The 19681-nt window shown below is 41.6% G+C and overlaps 1 protein-coding gene across 2 annotated transcripts in view; it reads left to right on the top strand.

Moving 5' to 3' along the window:
* Dpf3 (double PHD fingers 3) overlaps positions 1-19681 on the top strand; it is a 252482-nt gene that overhangs the window by 7996 nt on the left and 224805 nt on the right. Inside the window, exon 1 of one of the 2 annotated variants that reach the window (XM_010645416.2) lies at positions 17486-17585. The exons of the other annotated variant lie outside the window; for it this stretch is intronic. Within the exon in view, the coding sequence (XP_010643718.1) occupies positions 17584-17585 (2 nt within the window). The 5' untranslated portion in view covers positions 17486-17583. Of the gene's footprint in view, positions 1-17485; positions 17586-19681 lie in introns of those variants that run through there. 2 annotated transcript variants of the gene reach the window in all.

Genomic DNA, 19681 nt, shown 5'->3' with positions numbered 1-19681 from the left:
GACTGAGTCAGGCCTATCTTTTCATGTAACTGGGAGGGCCTGCATTCCCTTTCTCCTTCCTTTCCTGCCCCAGCCTTGCTTACCCCACAAGGGCCCAAATGAAATAAACACAAAAATATTCCAGAGCCAGGGATTTAGTTCAGTTGCACCATGCCTGCCTTGTAAGTGCAAGATCCTGAGTTCGATCCCTGGTACCCACCCCCCCAAAATTTTTCAGCTATGGAAGCTACAAATGTGAACTGTTACTGGGGGAACTTTTTTCTGTAGCTGACTGAGTGAGGCCCTCTTAGAGAGTTAATGATACCTAATCCATTAAACATTATTTTAAAGATTAAAACAAACAAATGAAATGTTTTTGGCATAACATATCACGTCTAATAGTTGCTTCTCAGGAAGCACAAAGCCTTACTCTTTCAGCCACATGTCAAAAGCTCTGGGATCTCAGTGGGATGTTTTCATTGTTTGGGTTTGAAATAGGTGAGCAGATGAGCTCAAGGGAAACTATTGTTTTATTTCCCATTGTCAGCCCTAAACTGAGTCCATCCACAAAATCAGCCTGGAGTGCTTTCCTGAGAATTTGTGCTTGAGTCTGCAGCCAGTCCCTTCCATTAAGATGACCAAGGGAGAGAGAAGGGGCAAAGGCAAACTGGAGCTTAGATCTGCTAGTGAACAAGGAGGGCGAGCTGTTGATATAGGCTAGTGGCAAGAATGGATTCTTTGTAGAAAAGCAGACTCTGAAGTGCATCAGTGGGGAGCAAAGACCTCAGAATCACCAAGTTATGTCTTGGTTGCCAGGCTTGCAATGCTTTGATTTGATCTTACTGCAAAGTTATAAAGTAATGCTACAACATTACTTTATAAAAGCAAATAAAACAAAGAAAAAGTCATCCTTTCTCATTATTCTCAACCAACAACCCTTCACACATTTTGTTTGTTCCTATTGGGCCTGATGAGAATGGTCCCACTTGCTTTGAAACATCCTCCATTGAGTCCTGGTCAACCTTGATTGCAAACCCAACCTTTAGAATAAGGGAGCATAGGAACTTCCTTCTCTGTGCTAGAAGCTTCCACCCTCAGAAAAGCCTCTGGTCTGTCTCTTCTTCTCTAGACCCTTGCTCTCTGGCAGAGCACAGTAAGTGCTTGTAAACTGGAAGCCTGACTTCTCCCCTAGGTCTCTCCTAGGGAAACCACTGTCAGTTGGGAGGGGTTGGGGAGGTGGAGGCATTGTGATGCTGGAGCCTGGGGAGGACAGGGTGGATGGGCAGTGGGAGTGGAGAGAATATATTCTCTCCTGCTAATTATTTTCCCTGAGGACTTAGCCAATGCAGAACCATCTATTATTGTGGGAGCGCTCTATGGTGGTTCTGCCTGTGATGAATGCTAAGTGGAAACAAGCAAGAAAAATTAACAGGCGGCTGCTTCTGTCCACCTGATTAAAATGCATATCCAAATGCATAATTCCTTATGTTTCCCCATGCACACACTCCCCTTCCAATCCCAGTTCTATGGAGGAGAAAAAACACTTTCCCCCCAATCATTTCTCTTGATTATATTTTCATCAGCAAGAGCTGAGGGTTTCCCCTTAGAATCAAGAAGGGCCCACTCTTCTCACACTACTAAAAAATCACTGTTTTTTTTTTTTTTTTCACTCAGATTGGGCCTGAATTTCTGGGCTGTTTTTGCTTAAAATAATAAACAAAAACTTCATCTGACTGCGGGAAAAAAAAGAGGAAACAAGGAAGGAAGGAACGAACGAAAGAAAAAAAAAAAGAAAGGAAGGAAAAAAAAATAGTTCTCACTATTTCTGCTAATCCTTTAGTTTTGTGTTAAAAGTCTAGCATGGATTAATGATGAAAATTTTGAAGATCTTGTTTGTCTACATTTTCTTTTCTTTTTTATTGACTGCCTACATTTTCTATCTTTTTTCTGATTGACACTGTTTATTCCAGTCTTCCTCATTGCCCCGCACTCCATAGCCAAGTTTTGTAGAGAGATTTTAGAAGACAAAGACTTATCTACCTTCACAGATCAGGTGGAGAGAAAACCTCCAAAAGCCTCTCTTTGGGGGCACCGTCAGAGATGCCCACATCATAGCCCTAAGTGCACATGTTTGGAATTAATGCACATTATGTACTGTTTCATCCTTATCTGCTCTGTTCATCCATCTGATCCTTTTCTTTCTCTCTGAAGAGCAACTTTATTCAGTGGTCATGAAATATTTAATAAAACATGAAACTCAAGTCACTGTGTTCAATCCACTGTGGCAGGCATCTCTGTGGCAGAAGCCCCTCCCCTGACCAACCCACCCCCTCCCGAAGCCCCTTGTCTGCCCTGCACAGCAGCCCCAGCTGTTGATTTATCAGGGCTGGCCTGCTCAGCAGTGCATGGAGATTGCTTTTAATTAACTCTCTTCATTTTTCCCAATCTTCAGGGAGCAGCAGCCATTTAATGATTTTAATATTTTATCTGGATTTATATCCACCTTATTTGTTGTTGTTTGACTTCCACGTTTGTTCTTCCCGAGTTGCTTCCAGACTGATATATTTACTTGCCCCCTCCTGCCCTTGAGGCCTTTCTAGGGAAGAAATGATGGATTCCAAAAGAGTGAGTCTTCCCGGGCTTCCCTGTTGGCCCAGTATTGGCCTGCATGATGGTTTGGACTAGAAACTTTTTGTCTTAGGAAACTCATTCTTACCTGACTCTTAGCAGAAGGAGTTGCTGAGCTTCTCACTTAAAAAAAAAAAGTCTGAGTTTTAGAGAGAGAGGGTTTTGTGCCTCTTTTGAGCTTCTGCTGCTAAAGAAGGGGGCTGCTTTGGAGAGTTGGTTAAACTGGCCCTGGGGTTTACTTTTAGTTGTAGTTTGAAGTCTGTCATCTTGTCAGCCCTAGCTCTACATAGTTTAGTGGCTTTTATTTTTATGAGGGAGAAGGTCTTGCTATGTTGCCCAGGCTGGTCTTGAACTCCTGGGCTCAAGGGATTTTCCTGCCTCAGCCTCTTGAGGAGGATGCAGGTGTGCCAATGTACCCAGCACAGTAGGAGTTCTGATGTAGGACGACAGCTTCAGAGCAAGGCTGGTTATGGGGTCAGCCAAGCCTTCATGCCACTTGTGCACATCTTTTTATTTTTTTTGAGCAAAAAAATTTACTGTTACATTTTAGGTAGACATAATGATCATATTCATCATAGGGAATTTGTACCTGTACACGGTATATTTTGGTTCTTTTTTTCCCCATTCCCCCCAACTTATTTACGAAAGCTTTGTTTCCATCTTTTCCTTCTGTTCATTTTTTCTTGCCCCCTCTTTCCTTTCCTCCTCCCACTTCCCTTGTTCCTTTTTCATTTGAACATTTTCTTCCCATTTCCCAATATTTGTTATACATTTCGGTCTTTATTTCTACATTTCTGTTTTTTTTTTTTTGGTACCGCGGATCGATCTCAAGTCCTTGTGCTTGTGAGACAGGTGATGGGACCACTGAGCTAAATCCCTGGCCCCTTATTTCTTTTGATTTCTCACATCAGAGAAACAATATGGTATTTTAACATGTGTGTTTTAATTATTTCACTTAAGGGTATGGTCTCAAGGTCCATCCATTTAGCTAGAAATGCCTTGAATTTATCCTTTTTTATGGCTGAGTACTATGTCATTGTATAAAAAAATCACATCTCCTTTATCCATTCATCAGTTGATGGGCATTTGGGCAGTTTCTAAGATTTAGTTATTATAAACTGTGCCCCTATATCTCTGTGATATGACGCTTAATTCTTTTGAGAAGATACAAAGAAGGGGTATAGCTGGATTGAATGAAACCTCTAGTTGTAGTTTTTGAAGAATCTCCACACTGATTTCAACAGTGGTTGCACCAGTCTGCACTTCCACCAACAGTGGAGAAGGGTTCCTTTTTCCTCACAGCTGCACCAGCATTTGTTATTGGTTGATTTCTTGATAATTCTTTCTGGAGTGAAATGAAATCTCAGCATTGTTTTAATTTGCATCTCTTGAAATGACCAGTGATGTTGAACTTTTTTTCATATATTTATTTGCCACTTCTGTTTCATCATCTAAGAAGTATCCATTTCAGATGCCCCTTTTTGTATAGGATCTTTAAAATTGGGGGATCTGATTTTTTTTAAGTTCTTTATATATTGTAGGTATCAGTCTTTTGTCAGAGGAACAGCTGGAAAAATTTTTCCCAGACCGTGTGTTGTCTCTTCACTCTGTTGATGGTTTCTCTTGCTGTGTAAACACTTTTTAATAAGATGAGATTCAAGTTGTTGGGATTCTTTGTAGAATTTCCCATGCTTTCTGGGTTTTGTTCACGAAGTCTTTGCCTACTCCTGTGTCCTCAAGTGTTCTACCTATTCTCTCTTCCAGAGATTTGGAGTTTCTGTTTTAACCTTTAGATCTTAGATCCATTTTGATTTTAGTTTAGTGCATGGTGAAAAATATGGGTCTAGTTTTAATTTTCAACCTGTGGTTAGGCAGTTTTTTCCAGCAACATTTATTAAAGAGGCTCTCTTTCTTCCAGTGAAAGTGTTTGGCTTCCTTTTCAAAGACAAGGTAGCTGAGTATTTTTGGAATTGTTTCTGCATCTTCCAGTCTGTTCCATTGATCCTGGGTCTGTCCCCCCAGTACTATGCTGTTTTTATCACAGTAGCTTTGTAGTATAATTTCAAGTCAGGGATTGTGATGCCCACTGTCTTGCTTTTGTTGCGCAGAATTGCTTTTGTTATTCTAGGTCTCTTCTGTTTCCAAGTGAATTTTAAGATTATTTTCTCTAATTCTGTGAGACATGCTATTGGAATTTTGATTGGTATTGCATTAAATCTGTATAATAATTTTGGAAGTATGGCCATCTTCATTATATTGGCTCTTCCTACTCAAGAACAAGGGAAATCTTTCCATTTTCTGATATCTTCTTTTTGAGAGTACTATAGCTTTCCATGTAAAGGTTACTTCTTTCATTTGGTTGATTTCTAGGTATTTCATTTTTTTGAATGCTATAGTGAAAGGTTTTGTTTCTCTAATTTCTCTCTTGGTGAGTTTGTTATTTGTGTACAGGAATTCTATTGATTTTTGAGTGCTGACTTTGTATCTAGCTACACTACTGAATTTGGTTATTAAATCTAGAAGTCTTTTGGTGGAGTTTTTGGGGTCTTCTATGTAGAGTATCATGTCACTCACAAATAATGATAATTTAACTTCTTCATTTTCTCTCCTCATTCCTTTTATTTCTTTGTCTTTTCTAATTACTCTAGCCAATGTTTCCAGAACTGTATTAAGAGTGGTGACAGAGACATCCTTGTCTTGTTCCTGATTCTAGAGTGAAAGCTTTCAGTTTTTGTCCACTTAGCATGATGTTGACTATTAGTTGGTCATAGATGGCTTTTTATCAAATTGAGATAAAGACTATGTATTCCAATTTACTGTAAGGTTTTATTTTTTAAAAATCATGAATGGGTGTTGGACTTTGTCAAATGCTTTTTCTGCATCTATTGAGATGACCATATGGTTTTTGTCCTTGATTCTGTTAATATAGTATATTACATTTATTGATTTGTGTATGTTGAACCATCTCTTTATTCCTGGGATGAATCCTATTTGGTTATAGTGTATAATCTTCTTAATAATTTGCTTCATTCTGTTTGCCAGTATCTTATTGAGGATTTTTGCATCTATGTTCATTAGGGGGATTGACTTGTAGTTCTCTTTTCTGGTTGAATCCTCTGGTTTTGGTATTAGGGTAATGCTTGCTTCCAGGAATGAATTTGGGAGTATTGCTTCTCTTTCAATTTCATTAGAGTTTGAGAGGTAGTGGCATTAGGTCTTTTCTAAAGTTCTTGTAGAATTCAGCAGTGAATCTATCAGGGCCTTGACTTTTCTCAGTTGGTAGGCTTTTATTTTGTTTTTCTTAATTTTTAATTTTTTTGGTAGGCTTTTAATTACATCTTCAATTTCATTAGCTGATATTAGTTTACTTAGAATGTTTATATCTTCTTGATTCAGTTTTGGTAATTCATTTGCATCTAGGAATCTGTCCATTTCTTTTATGTTTTTTCCATCTCATTAGAAAACAGGTTCTCAAAATAGGTATTGATGATCTTCTGGATCTCTGCACTATCTGTTGCGATTCCTCCACTCTTTTCATTCCTAATTGCATGGATTTGAGTCTTTTCTTTTCTTCTTTTATAAGGTTAGCTAAGCATTTGTCAATTTTATTTAATCTTTCAAAAAACTCATTCTTGAATTCATTGATTCTTTGTATTATTTTCCTAGTGTCCATCACACTAATTTCTGCTCTATAATTTCTTCCTTGCTATAAGCTCTGGGCTTGACTTGCTTTTCTTTTTCTAGAAACTTGAGGTTTAACATTAGGTTATTTATTTGAGCTTGCTCTGTTTTTCTGATATGAGAATTCACCACTATAAATTTCCCTTGTCTTTCATTGCATCCCGTAAGTTCTAGTATGTTTATTGGCATTATTGTTTAATTGTAGAAACTATCTAATATCTTCTTTAATTTAATCTGTGACCCATTGATTGTTCAGGATAGTGCTATTTAATTTCCATGTGCTTATGAAGTTTTTGTGGTTTCTTTTAGTATTTATTTCCAGTGTCATTGCACTATTGTCTGATAATATGCATGGAATAATGTTTATTCCTTTCCATTTCCTTAAGTACGTTCTGTGAGCTAGTATGTGGTCTGTTTTGCAGAATATCCCATGTGCACCTGAGAAGAATGTGTATTCTGATGTTGTGGGCTGCAACACTCTGTAGACATCTATTAAGACCATTTTTCACAAGTTTGGCTCAGTTCTGATATTTCTTTGTTGATTTTTTTGTCTAGTTGATCTGTCTATTTGTGATAGTGGGATATTGAGCCCCCTCATTAAAATTGTTAGTACTTATTGATTTTTCATATCTGTTAATATTTGTTTTATATAGGTAGGTGAGCTGGTATTTGACTCATATTTATTTATTTTAATTCATTAAGTTTATTGGTACATTTTAGGTTTGGTGCATATATATTTATGATTGTTATCTCATCCTTGTGGATTGTTCTCTTTGCAAAGATGTAGTGGCCTTCTTTGTCTCTCTTAATCAGTCTTAGCTTGAAATCCACTTTTTCTGCAAATAGAATAACTGCCCCTGCTTTTTTCTGGTTTCCAGTCACATGTTGGTTCTTTCTTCTTCACTCATTCTGCCAGTCTGTTTATTTTGATTGGTGAATTGAGACCATTTACATTGATGGTTATAACTGACATATATTGACTTATCCTTGTCCTGTTATTCACCCCCCGCCCCATTCAATTGGCAGCCTTGCCTGGTAGATTCATTCTGTTGGAGTTCATGAAGTTGTAGTCCTTGTTATTTCTTTGTAGACTTGTCTTTCAGAACATTTTGGCATGCTGGTTTGGTGGTCATGAATTGCTTCAGATGTTCTTTGTCATGGTAGGATCGTATTCCTCCATCAATTTTGAAAGATAGTTTTGTGGGGTACATCAATCTGGGTTGGAGGTTATTTTCTTTTAGGGCTAGACATACTTCACTCCAAATTTCCCTTGACTTGAGGGTTTGTGTTGATAAGTCTGCTATGATTCTGATGGGTTTTCCTTTATAGGCGATTTGTTTCTTTTCTCTAATAGCTTTTAAAATTATATTCTTATGTTGAATTTCTGGGATCTTGACTATTATGTGTCTTGGTATAGATTTTTTTGATCATGGGTCATTACAGTTCTATAATATAATATATATAATAAAAATATAATGTTAAGTTCTCACTTAACATTAGGCCAAATTCTTTTTCCCTTCTTGGGAAGTTTTCCGCCATTACTTCTGTGAATAGGGTTTTTTTCAATGTTGTTTGCACTATCTCCTTCATTTTAATCAACTCTGATCAATGTTATGTTATTCTGTTTTCGCATCATTTAGCAGCTGTTAGATTTTTTTTGTGGTCCCTTGCTATTTTTAAGAAGTCTTTGTTTTTATTGTTGCTAACCACTCTTCTGTCTTCTATATCTGATAATTCTGTCCTAACATTGGCTCATTCTGCTGCATATATTTTCAAGGGAATTTTTAATCTTTTGGATATCTATTTGAATCTGTTTCATGGAATCCATTTCTTTCCTATGTTGGCATTCATGGTTTCCATCATTTTCCTAAGGTCCTCTATTTTTTTTTAACCATATTTGCTCTGGAGTCACTAACAGTGTCTTTTACTATGACCATCATCTCTGTAGTTATTGGAGAAACTATTTGTGCTTTTTTTTTTTCTAGAGCCTCATTCATCTGCTTTGTTACTTTTGCTGTTACCACTTCTGAGAGTCCATCTGGGTGGATTTCAAATTGTTTAACCTCTTTACGCCCTGGCTTTGTCTTTGGTGGGCTGGAAATTTGGGATTTCATCTTCCTTAAGTGTCTTCTCATTTTCTGTTTTTTTAGTTGAATTCCTGGATTGATGCTTTTAAATTGCTTATGGCAAGTAGCTTGATTGTTAGTATTTAGAACTCTGAGGAAATGACTCCTTCTCAGAGATGTCTTCCAGGTGCAGCTGGCTTTTGGGTTTTCAGTCTGTTGCAAGATCCTATCTCTTCAATATATTGAAGATGAGAAATTGCTGCCTTTGGTTCTTTGGCACTGGTCTATAGTATTGTTTATAACCCTTAGGCAATCTCAGTCTTGGCCCACCAGGAAGAACAACCAATTAGAAAAACTATGTCACCTTGGCTAAAGTAGTACACTCAGTAACAACAGTAGCATCAAAATAACCTATAGAATGACGAACTGTGGTATCTATTATAATAATTTGCCACTGGGTGGGGGGTTTGGCTCAGTGGTTCTGCTGCCTGCCTTGCAAGTGCAAGGGCCCAAGTTCTATCTCTGGTAAAAAAAAAAAATTGCCACCTTTAACTTTATGATATAGATTATATAATGAAATTTAAAACAAACCAAAAAATTGTATATACAGCAAATATACCCTCAATATAGTGATTTTACCCTCAGGGGGAAAAAAAATCTAAAAAAGGTTAGGGGGGAAAAGTGGAGAAATTGGGCCAGGTATTTAGCTCAGTGTTGCTGCCACTTGCTTTGCAAGCACAAGGTCCTGAGTTCGATCTCCAGTGCATTAAAAAAAAAAACCAAAAAACAAAAAAAGGAGAGAGAAATAGAAGAAGAGGAAGTAGAGATTAGAAGCAAAGCTGGAGAACAAAAGTAATTATGTAGACTTTGGGAAACTGGTGAAGAAAACAGGAGGGAAAGAGAGAAGGAAAAAATAAGAACAAGAACAGAACAGAACAACAGCAACAACGAAAACTAGAAACAGTGTTCACACTTATATAAAAACAAAAAGAATCAAGAAAAAACAAAACAAAAATAATAACAAGAAAAACAGTTCACTTGAAGGCATGTCTTTGCTGCCACTGGTAGACAAAGTGGGCAGAGTCCAGATCTATGTTGATAAATCCCAACAAGCCAGCTGTAGATTTATGGCAGGGTAGTGAATAATCCTACTAAGCCTGCAACTTTAGTTCTGAAGCTCAGATTAATTTTTGGCTGTGAGGCTGGAACCCATTTTGTTCAGCCTGCAACACCATGTGTGCCTCCTGATGGCTTGAACTTGGCTTTTTGACCACCTGCTGACTTGAACTTAATTCCACTTTACCCTGATAGAGCCAGCCTGCAGCTTCTCTGAGTTTTGAGCTCATTTTGTTCTCCAAGCTGGCTACTGGCCATTCATTAGGCCTCTTCCGGGGATTGTCTGAATCCAAATAACTCACTAGCCACTGCAGCCCGCTGCATACACTGCTCTATTTCACTAATGCATTTCTCCGTGGAGGCTTCTGGGGTTGCCAGTAGTCACAGTGCATCTTCAGGTTCAAATTGCCCTTCCCATGCAGTGAGTCAGGACCCAGGCAGAAACTACCACTTGCTGCCTCCTTCTTTTTCACTGAAGTCTCTCTCTTTGCTCTCCCTGTGGGTTTAATTTTCTCTTCAGATCCTTGCTAGATCTCGGGGACCCATTTCCCTCTTCTTCTCTTATTCACATTGCTATATTCCAGCATCTGGACATCAAATCTCAGAGAGGTTGATTACCTACTGTTCGCCACTCTTGCCATCCTCCCAGAAGTCAACTGTGTACATTTTTAAGGAACTACTGGGAGCTACTCAGTGATTACTTGGAAAAGTAGTTGTAGGTATGAACTCAATGAGGAATTGAAGAGGCACCTTATTGCCTTCTCTGCAGAGGCTGCCTGCTTCTTGCACCTTGTTTCCCTTCTCATGCCTGTTTCCCAGTGGTAGACAAATGTACAGCCATCGAAACACCTTCTCAGCTCCCCATCTGGCCTCCTTTGTGCTATGAGGTCCACTGTTTCTTCAAATAGCCCCAGAGAGGCTCGGCATGCAGGCTTTTGTGGGGCCTAGTTTTCAGAACCAACGTGCCCACAAAATGCTCTTCCAGGATCTCAGTTTCATGATGTGTCTTCAGGGTTACCTGTTGCTAGGCAACTGCCAACTAAAGTTTGAACCCAATTTGGGATTGTAGTGAATTGCCCTGGGTGACTTGGCTCTACGTTTAGGGACTTTGATTTGCAATATTGGCTTTGGAAGGCTGGAAACACACTTTTCCATGTGCCCTAGGGAGAGAGGTACTGGTTTTATAAGCCCTGGACACATCAATACACAAGATATTTATTTTGGTGATGAAAATGGTGGTTTCTTCCCATCCCCTTACACTGACTCCTACGCTGACAAAGTGCTCTTCTTGATTCAGCTGTGCCAGTCCTGAAAGCACACCTATCTGTGTAGGTACTAAGATCTATGCAGGAGAAGTGAGGGGAAAACATGGCTTCTACATGGCAGACTATATTCAGGTTACTCAGTTGGCTGTTGAGTATTTCTTCTTCATCTTCCCTTGCAATGATAGACCCTGTCAAAAAGCCTGTGAAAGTGTGGATCATTTTCCCATAAAAAAGTGCATCTAGGTGTGAATCTTAGCAAATAGATTTGTGGGCTCACAGCTTTGGAAGAGTCCATTTGTGAATGCCCAACAGGTACATGAGCTCCAGGGGAGGGCCTCATCATAAGTGATGGGGTAGGGGGAGCTTAATAGGATGCTTTGTATCCTTGTCAAGACAGCCTTTCTGAGCCTTCCCCAGCATGTCACCAAACTGTGACTCCCATGAGCAGGCAGTTTGATTACCCCCCGGGCCCCAGTCTGCCACAGAGGCACAGGATGCACACCTGCCTGCTTACTCCTAACAGTTCAAGTGCCCTCTTCCCAGTGAGGCCTGCTGGCTTTTTGATAGTGCTGGTCACATCTGTTCTCCTACATACTCTTTTGTTAGCCATATAAATACATTTTTTTTCCAGCACTGAGGATTGGACCTGGCGTCTTCATACTGAGCTACCTCTCCAGCCCTTTATTTATTTATTTATTTATATCTCAAGACAGGGTCTCACTAAATCACTAAGGTATCTAGGATGGGCTTGAACTTATGATCCTCCTGCTTTAGCCTCCCAGAGTGTTAGGATTGTAGACATGTGTCACCATGTCTATCTCAAGCATGGAAACACTTGATTGTGTGGTTGGTTGCTGGCTTATAAGGCTCTGTAAGGCAAGGATAGTGGCTGCCTGTGCCTTTCTCTCCCTAGGACCTAGACTAGCAGGCAAATAGAAAGTATGTGAGGAATAGTCAAGAAAGAAAGCCAGTAGGCAGGCACACTGCTCTGCCCACCTAGGTCTGCTTTTGAAGTTGACATACTTCTCATTTTCTTCCTAGTGACAGGAGTTTGTAAAAGGCAGCAGAATCCCTCTACGGTGACTCTTCAGTTTCAGGTGTCAGGCAGCAGACACAGGCTTGGACTTGCCTACCTGGAGAAGGTGCAGCTGCTGGGCAAGGCGACATCACTCTAGTCTTTTTGTCCTTTGACCACTGTATCATATGGATCTAAACAGCTTTCCCCGTTGCATCTTGGGAAGTGGAGGCAACACTTCAATTTTGCTTTCTTTTTGGGACTAAATAACTTAGGGTTTGTGAATAGCTACCAATAAACCAACCACTTTTTATTGAGTGTCTACATGCTCAGCTGTGATTTCCTTTGGCCTTTTCATACTGGAGGACTTTTTTTTTTTTTTGGTTTTTATGTTTGTTTATTTTTTATATATGTAATTATTTTTGTGGTGCAAGGTATCGAACCCAGGACCTTGTGCATGCTAGGCAGGTGCTCTCCCATGGGGCTTCATCTGCAGCCTCTTTTTTTTTTTTTTTTTTAGTTTTTTAGTTTTTAAGATAGAGAAGAACAGCAGACATGAGTACTGTGGTGCTTCAACCCAAGATTGAAATCTGGTAAGCATCTGTTGTCCTATCCAGCTTTGAGAGGACTTTAAACCAGCCATGGTTTTTATTTTTGGTACTGGGGATTGAACTCAGGACTTTGTGCTTACAAGGCAGGCAGTGGCACCACTGAGTTAATTCCTAGCCCCTAGCCACGGTTTTTAGATATATACAGAGTCTGCCAAAAAAAAATGTATCTACACTTAAGGAAAAGACAAAACTTGTGCAAACATTTTAATACTAAGTTTACTGAGACATCATAAGATTGATATAAGTTACTTTTGGCCTCTACAATTACAAGAGGTGGCCATTAGCTTCTAGACATTTATTAGTATGGCAAGCTGCTGCTTGGGTAACCTTAGTCATTGAGACTGCTGCACAAGCATTTTCAATTTCTTCTCTAGGGGCCAGCAATATAGTAAGTTTTCTGCAACACAGGACATCCTCTAGGATTCCCCATATGAGAGTAACACCATCTGTTGAAAAACCATCATACTATTTTTCTTTTCCTGAAGTGTGTATACGTTTTTTGGTGGACTCTGTATATATATAATTTTGCAGTATTGATGCCTAGATGGATAACAATTTTCACCCTGACCCACTGTTCCAACAACATCCAAAGCTGAAAGCTTTACTGGACAAACAAAACATTGTGTCTTGGGATCATGTGTGTGCCTTTGTCCCTCCTATTGAGGGAGATGCTGATGTGTGATTATGACTTTTATATGTTGTCTTACCCCATTTCGTTCTGTCCTGTGGGATACTTGGAAGGAGATGCTGCTCTGCAAAGGCCTGGCTCTGTGTCAGGAGGGAGATGAAGATTTGAGAAGGAGGAGGATCCCAGCATCAAGTTTTAGTCCAGACCCTGGTCTGCTAGGTCTCCTTCAGTGCAGAAGGTCAGAGGAAATTCTGATGGTGCACAAAACATAGGCTGTAGAAGCAGAATTATACAAAATGTCCACTCAGAAAAGTCACATTGCACAGTGCTATTGAAGGTAACTCTTCTCCCGATCCCAGTACATAATCCTTCAGCACAGAGGATGCGCCCAGGGCAGTCCAGTTCCTGGTGCTCATTTCCTTTCTGGGCAGCCATCCCAGTATAACAGATACTTATACATATTCTGTCCTCATTTGATCTAATTACACACATCTCTGGAGGATGGGAAACAGGTTTGGACCATTCAATTGTAGGTCAGTTATGTACAGGGCTGCAGGGATAAACACTGATCTCTACAGTTCTGTGACATTTGGAAATTCCCATCATCCCCTGGTCCAAAGCACTCCAGTGGGCATTATTTCTCATCTCAGGGTCTGGCGGTCCCAGCCACTATCAGATGAAGGAGGAAGCCTGGTTGGCTTGGAATTCTTTGGAGACCTAGCTACTTCTTGCTCCTGTTGGAGCAACAGGACTCTTGTTTTATTATTTGATGATCTACCAATCTGGGAGGGCCCTACGGTGCTGGTCCTGCTTCTGATCATGATTTGTTGTCACTCCTTAGTTGCCTGAAGTGAGTTCATTTTCCTGAGAAATACAGAACAGAAGAGGCTCTGATCGATGGAACAATTTGTATGATTTCCCAGTGTTGCCCCAAATGCCCATCTCCTTTGCTACCCAGATGAACTGTTTGGGACATGTAACACTTGAGAACACCTCTGTCTCTCTCTCCTGGTTTCTCTCCTTGGGGTTCTACTGTAGCATTTTAAAATCTCCAGGGAGAGGCTAGGCATGGTGGCACATGCCTGTAATCCCAGCACTCGGGAGGCTGAGGCAGGAGGATCGCTGTGAGTTCGAGAACAGCCTGGGCTTCACAGTGAGTTCCAGGTCAGTCTCAACTACATAGTGAGACCCTGTGTCAAAACCAAAAAAAAAAAAAAAAAAAAAAAAAAAAAAAAAAAAAAAAAAAAAAAAGAAAGAAAAGAAAAGAAAAAAATCTCCAGGGAGAAAGAGCCCACTGGTAATTTTTTCTTGTGCTTTCTGTTTCTTATTACATTTCTTAGCTCAGAGATAAACTTCTCCAAGGCCCTCTGAGCCCTGGATAGAGGAATAGTCCACTTAATGCTTTAGTGCCAAGGTTTGCACCTTCAGCTTAAGTTTCTTTTGACCTCTGTCCCCTTCACCTGTTCCCCATTTACATCTTCTCCCTTTCTTCTGTGGACAGCACTCTGGCCAAAAAGCACTAACAGGGCACAAAAAGGAAGTGAAAACTATTCCAGTTTTCTCCCCAATTTGAGGCCCATTGAATCTTATAGGAGCTAGGGCAGGATACAAGGAAAAGGACACAATTTACACACAGTAAAGGGTGCTTCTGAGAGAAGAAATAGGGAGAGCGAGGCTCTGTGGTGGTAAATAGCTGCTCTAAACAATGGGTCCCTGCCACGAGGGGTCTGTGGAATCAGAACAGAGAACATTGATCCTTTGGTTGAGATGAGAAGGCTCCAGGGAGGGGTGGCCCTGAGCAGGGTGTTGAGAGCTGGGCAGGTAGAGAGGGTGAGGTGCGGGACTTTACTCCTAAAAGGAAAGTAAACAAGGGCTCGTTGGAAGGCATTTGGGCCACTCCTTAAAGGACTTCCCTCTTTTCTGGGTGAAGGCCAGGTGAGAAGGAATAGGAGGAGAACAGCAGAAAGGTTCATGTGGTTGGATGGGAGTGTGTGTGTCCTTGTGTGTGTGTGTGTGTCCATAAAGGAGAACTTTACCTGGGGCCAGAGGGTTTGGCAGACAATTTCTGGGAAGTAGTGAGACACTGTGAGGGCCAGAGAGGCCAAGGGGAGGATGGTTTGGTGGCTGTGGTCCTGGGTCCTCCAGCGAGGAGGATGGGTCACCTCCAGTTGCTCCCGTTGCTGAGGGGTTAAACTGAATCCTAGTCCTTTGTGATATGTTCTGGTACTTTCCTGGGCACCTGTCCTTGAGGGGACAAGAGAGGAGGGAAATACCACAGGACCTGTGCTGGTGTGAACCATTGGCTCTGCAGGTATGCGGCAGCCCACCCACCCATGGAGGTGGGTTTGCTCTGCAGGGCCATCCGAGTGGGCATTCTAAATGTCTTCTTTTCCCTCTTGCTTTAATCACCACCCTTCTTCTTTAACAGCTACAATAACCCAGGCGTGGTATAAGTAAAATACAGTGCACACATCCAGTGCAGGGAGGCACACACAATGTTGACTCTGAAGCTCTGAGCCTAGTGTCCCATGGATTAGTTTTACGGTTCAAATGGGAAAGAATGAAGCAGGTGCCTAAGAGAGTGCATCTCCTCCTGGGGTGCTGAAGGCTTATGCTGAGAGTAGTGCGTTCCTTCACCCACCCAAGCACACAGGAACCCTGTCCTGGCCCAGCTGTCCTCAGAGAACTGGCCCTTGGTGAAAGCTGGTGTTGTGCAAACCCTCAGGTGCCTCGGAGTCTCACAGCCTTCATAAGCTCAGACTCTCCATGCAGGGAGAAGGGCTGTGTGACTGTGGCTCGGGAGTGGGCTCTGGAGCCAGAGTCTGGGTTCAGATCCAAACACTATGACTTAGGAAAGGATCCTTAACCTCAGTTTCCTCATCTGCAAAATGGAGATGATAGTTTCTACCTTCATAAAGTTGTCGACAGAATTACAGAAGTAGTAAAGCCCTTAGAAGAGTTGACGCATATTAGTCTCTCTGTAGAGGCTTGCAGTGTCCCTGTTTCCCCTTATGTAAAATAAAGACGTAGTGATTGACTTTTCCCACATATCAATACCTCAAGGAAAGGGAGATAATAGGTAGGAAGCATTCTGTTGTTTTGGTAGAAGTTCTAGAAATATATAATATGGCATTATTTATATATCCCAGAAGAAAATTCTAGAAATACAATAATAATATGTCACTGTTATTAATTTTTTTTTACTCAGAACAGTTGTTCTAGAGGAGACTTTGAGAAAGATTCATCTATAGAATGCTTGGTCTGAGAGATGATTATTATGCACTATTTATTGATTTTTAATTCTTTAGTCTTAAAAAAAATTCTCAAATCCTTATGCTGAGGACTTGATATTTTCTATTTTACAGAGACAGAAATGTGAACACTATGACTTTATCTCTTTCTGTGTTTTGGTACTGGGAATTGAACTCCCAGGATCTTTGCATTGAGCTATAGCCCCAGCACTTTTTATATATTTATTTTTTATTTTGAGGCAGGGTCTCACTAAGTCACTAAGTTACACAGGCTGGACTTGAACTTGCAGTCCTCCTGCCTCATCCTAGAATGCTGGGATTGCAAGCATGTGCCACTATGCCCGGTTTACATACTGTTTAATTGGTGCCAGTGTTGGGTCCTTCTGAGGAACAGGAATTTCACAGATGCCACATTTGCAGATGCAGGAACACAGCCCAGAGAGTGCAGTGGTGCTACTCCCCCACTGGGGTCCTGGTGCCTGCTTTTGTGCACTGTTACCTCCTCTGTGGGGGATGGACGCTTCTGCACAAGTGAGCTCTGCCCTCCTCTCCCAGCTAGAAGAGGGTTATAAGTCGCTCAGGCCACATTTCATTAATAGGGTGGTAGGGGACAGCCTGGGCACCTTGCTCATCTGCAACTCTCCCCGGTGGGCTGGGGTGTGTGCACAAATTCCTGGAACACAGTTCTGGTAGGCAGGGCTCTGTGCTTGACAAGCTGGCATTCCAAACTCCAGATCTTCCAAACACCAGACCCCTCTGTTATTTTTAACTGTCCGAAGTTTTCTTTGCATGGTGTAATTGATGGACTCAATAGCCTGGTCAGAGAATCCAAACCTCAGCTTGTTTTACATCCCTTGAATGGGCATGTGTCTGATAACCAAGCAGAAAGACACCCTGTTTTCTGAATCAACTGTTCTAAGTCTTTCTGCTAGCCCTACCCCCACTCATCTCCAGGGAAAGAATGAGCTCAGAGATAACCTGAGCTCCCTGTCTCAGTGGCTCTAGATAGAGGGAGGACGATCATTGCTGCCTGTGACCTTCTCCTCCCCACCTCTCTCTTGGAGTCTGATAGTGAGGGACAAAGCTGCATTTTCAGAGAGAGAAAAGGAGGGACATTGAGAAGGCTGGCATTGTCTCTCTCTCTTCTGACTTTCTTTAGTCCCCTCATTCCCAGGAGGCAAGCCACTTTCTCATGGTTCTCTGGGGACAGTTCCCCAAAGATGCTCTGAGGTCAGAGAGCATGAGATCTTGGGGTGTCCAGTGACAGCCGTCCTTGGGACACTCCAGAAGATTTTCAGTCGTCCACGTCCAGGAGAAAGTGTGTCATCGCACGCTGGCCTGTCATGTGAGTCACAAATTTCTATGGCTTGTATCTCACTTTTCTTCTTCATCCATGTATTTCTCCAGGGCATGGTACATTGGGAATTTTACGTATTAGTTGAACTTATACAATGTACCAGTTGCTGTGGCTGTGGGTACACAGTGGTTAAGCAAAACCAACATGGGCCTTATCCTTGTGGTGCTTATGGTTCGTTTCAGGAGAGAAACATTAATCACATAATCCCATATATATATAAATAAAAGTGGAGACTGTGTTATGTCACAAAGTTTAGAAAGATATAGAGAGAATAAATAAGGGAAACTGTTCAGGTGTAGCATGCTGAGGGAAGGTTTCCTTTAAGAGGAAACATTTCATATCAGGCAGAGGGAAGAGCATGTGAAAAAGTCTGTGGTCTGTGGGGGACCCTAAGGCCATTGTGATGGCAGTGGTAGAGAGGGAGGGAAGCCTGGCTCATGGCATGGTTAATGAGGCGGGGGTGGAGGGGCAGAACTTGCAGGGCCTTGAGGGTCACTTTAAGGATTGTATACTTTATCCTAAAAGCATTAAATGGCTGTGGGGATTTTAAGTTGGGAAGTGACTTGACCCAGTTCATATTCTAAAAATTCCCCCCTGGCTAGATGGAGATGTAGTAATGGAGCCTGGGAAGAACAGGATGAGCCAGTTCTGGGGAGGCATTTCTGGGTTAAACGAGATACGAGTACATGTGCGTGTGCACACGCAGACAAGATATTAGCCAGACAAAGCTTTGATGCGGGAACTTTTCCTTTTACCATGCCCCTTCCTTCCGTCCTTCCCAGCCCTGCTTGGTGGTGTCACCACATGGGACACTGCCTTCTCCTTCCCTGGAAGCGCTTGCTGCTGTGGTCTGTGCCCCCTGCGCCGTCTCTGCTGCCCTTTCCAGCTGTCCCTATGGGTTCTCAGGAAGGGGGAGAGGACACTTCAAGGACAGGCACCTAAAACTGATGGGAAGGTGGATTCGTGGGCTCCACCTGTAACTCCCTGGCCATGAAACAGTGAAGTCTGATTCTTATGCCCTGAAAACTTTGAGGACATGTTTCCTGTAGCCTTGCACACACAATAACAAGTATAAGGGTGCTTTCTCTTCATGTTGGGGATACAGAGGAGCCGAGTGCTTTTGAGGCTCGGGTGATCTCCTTTGGGCTGCACAATAAGGTGGTCTAGGAGCCTGGGGCCAAGGAATGTGGGTATCCTAGTGGACAGTTACCAAATGTCAGAGTTGGTGGGAGGAGGGAGCTCAGGGCCAGATGTCTGACTCCAAGCACAGCCTGCCCTTCATGAACCTAGATTGTGCATCTATGGATGCAGCCGGTTGTGGAGAGAAAATATTCCGAAGGAATATTGGACACATGCAGACTTTTTCCTTGTCATCACTTTCCAGACAGCACAGTGTCACAGTTATTTACATAGCACTTATGTCGTATTAGGTATTATAAGTGAACTAGAGGTGATTTAAATATACAGGGGAGATGTGCAGGTTTGAGTAAGTACTATATCATTTTATGTAAGTGACTTGAATATCGGCAGATTTTGGTATCCAGTGGGGTCCTGGAACCACTGTCCTGTGGGCACTGAGGGATGACTATAATCCACCTTGCCTTTCTTTCTTCACACCTCCTTTTTCCAGTATGCAAGGTAAAAAGTATTGAAGTTTTAGAATTTCCAGATATAGGTTTTCTTTTTTAAAAAAAGCACAGTACCTTTTAGGGGGCCCTTGAGATCTATCAGGAAAATGAGTAGTTAGTGCATGAAAGGGAGGGGGGAAATCAGATGGGCTTACTATTAGCATTATTATAATGGCTTTTTATTATGGAAAATATGAAGCCTATACAAAAGTATGTAGTGTAAAGAAGCCCCCCACATATCTTTCACCAACTTCGACAGCCATGAGTGGGGGCATCTTTTCAGTTCTTCAGACTTTGCTCTGTGATGCTCTTGTTTTTATGTCCATGGAATGAAATGCCTGAGAAGAGAATGGGCAGAGGAAACAGAGAAGCTCTCAAACAACCCCTGCCAGCTGATGACCAGAACAGGAGGAAGTTCTGACTTGACTCTCTCCAACAGTCTGGCTCACAGATAGT

Source organism: Fukomys damarensis, unplaced genomic scaffold (genome assembly GCF_012274545.1).
Source record: "Fukomys damarensis isolate Sample0158 unplaced genomic scaffold, DMR_v1.0_HiC HiC_scaffold_21, whole genome shotgun sequence".
In the NCBI taxonomy this organism is placed as follows: domain Eukaryota; kingdom Metazoa; phylum Chordata; class Mammalia; order Rodentia; family Bathyergidae; genus Fukomys; species Fukomys damarensis.
This window is presented reverse-complemented; position numbering and strand designations above follow the sequence as displayed.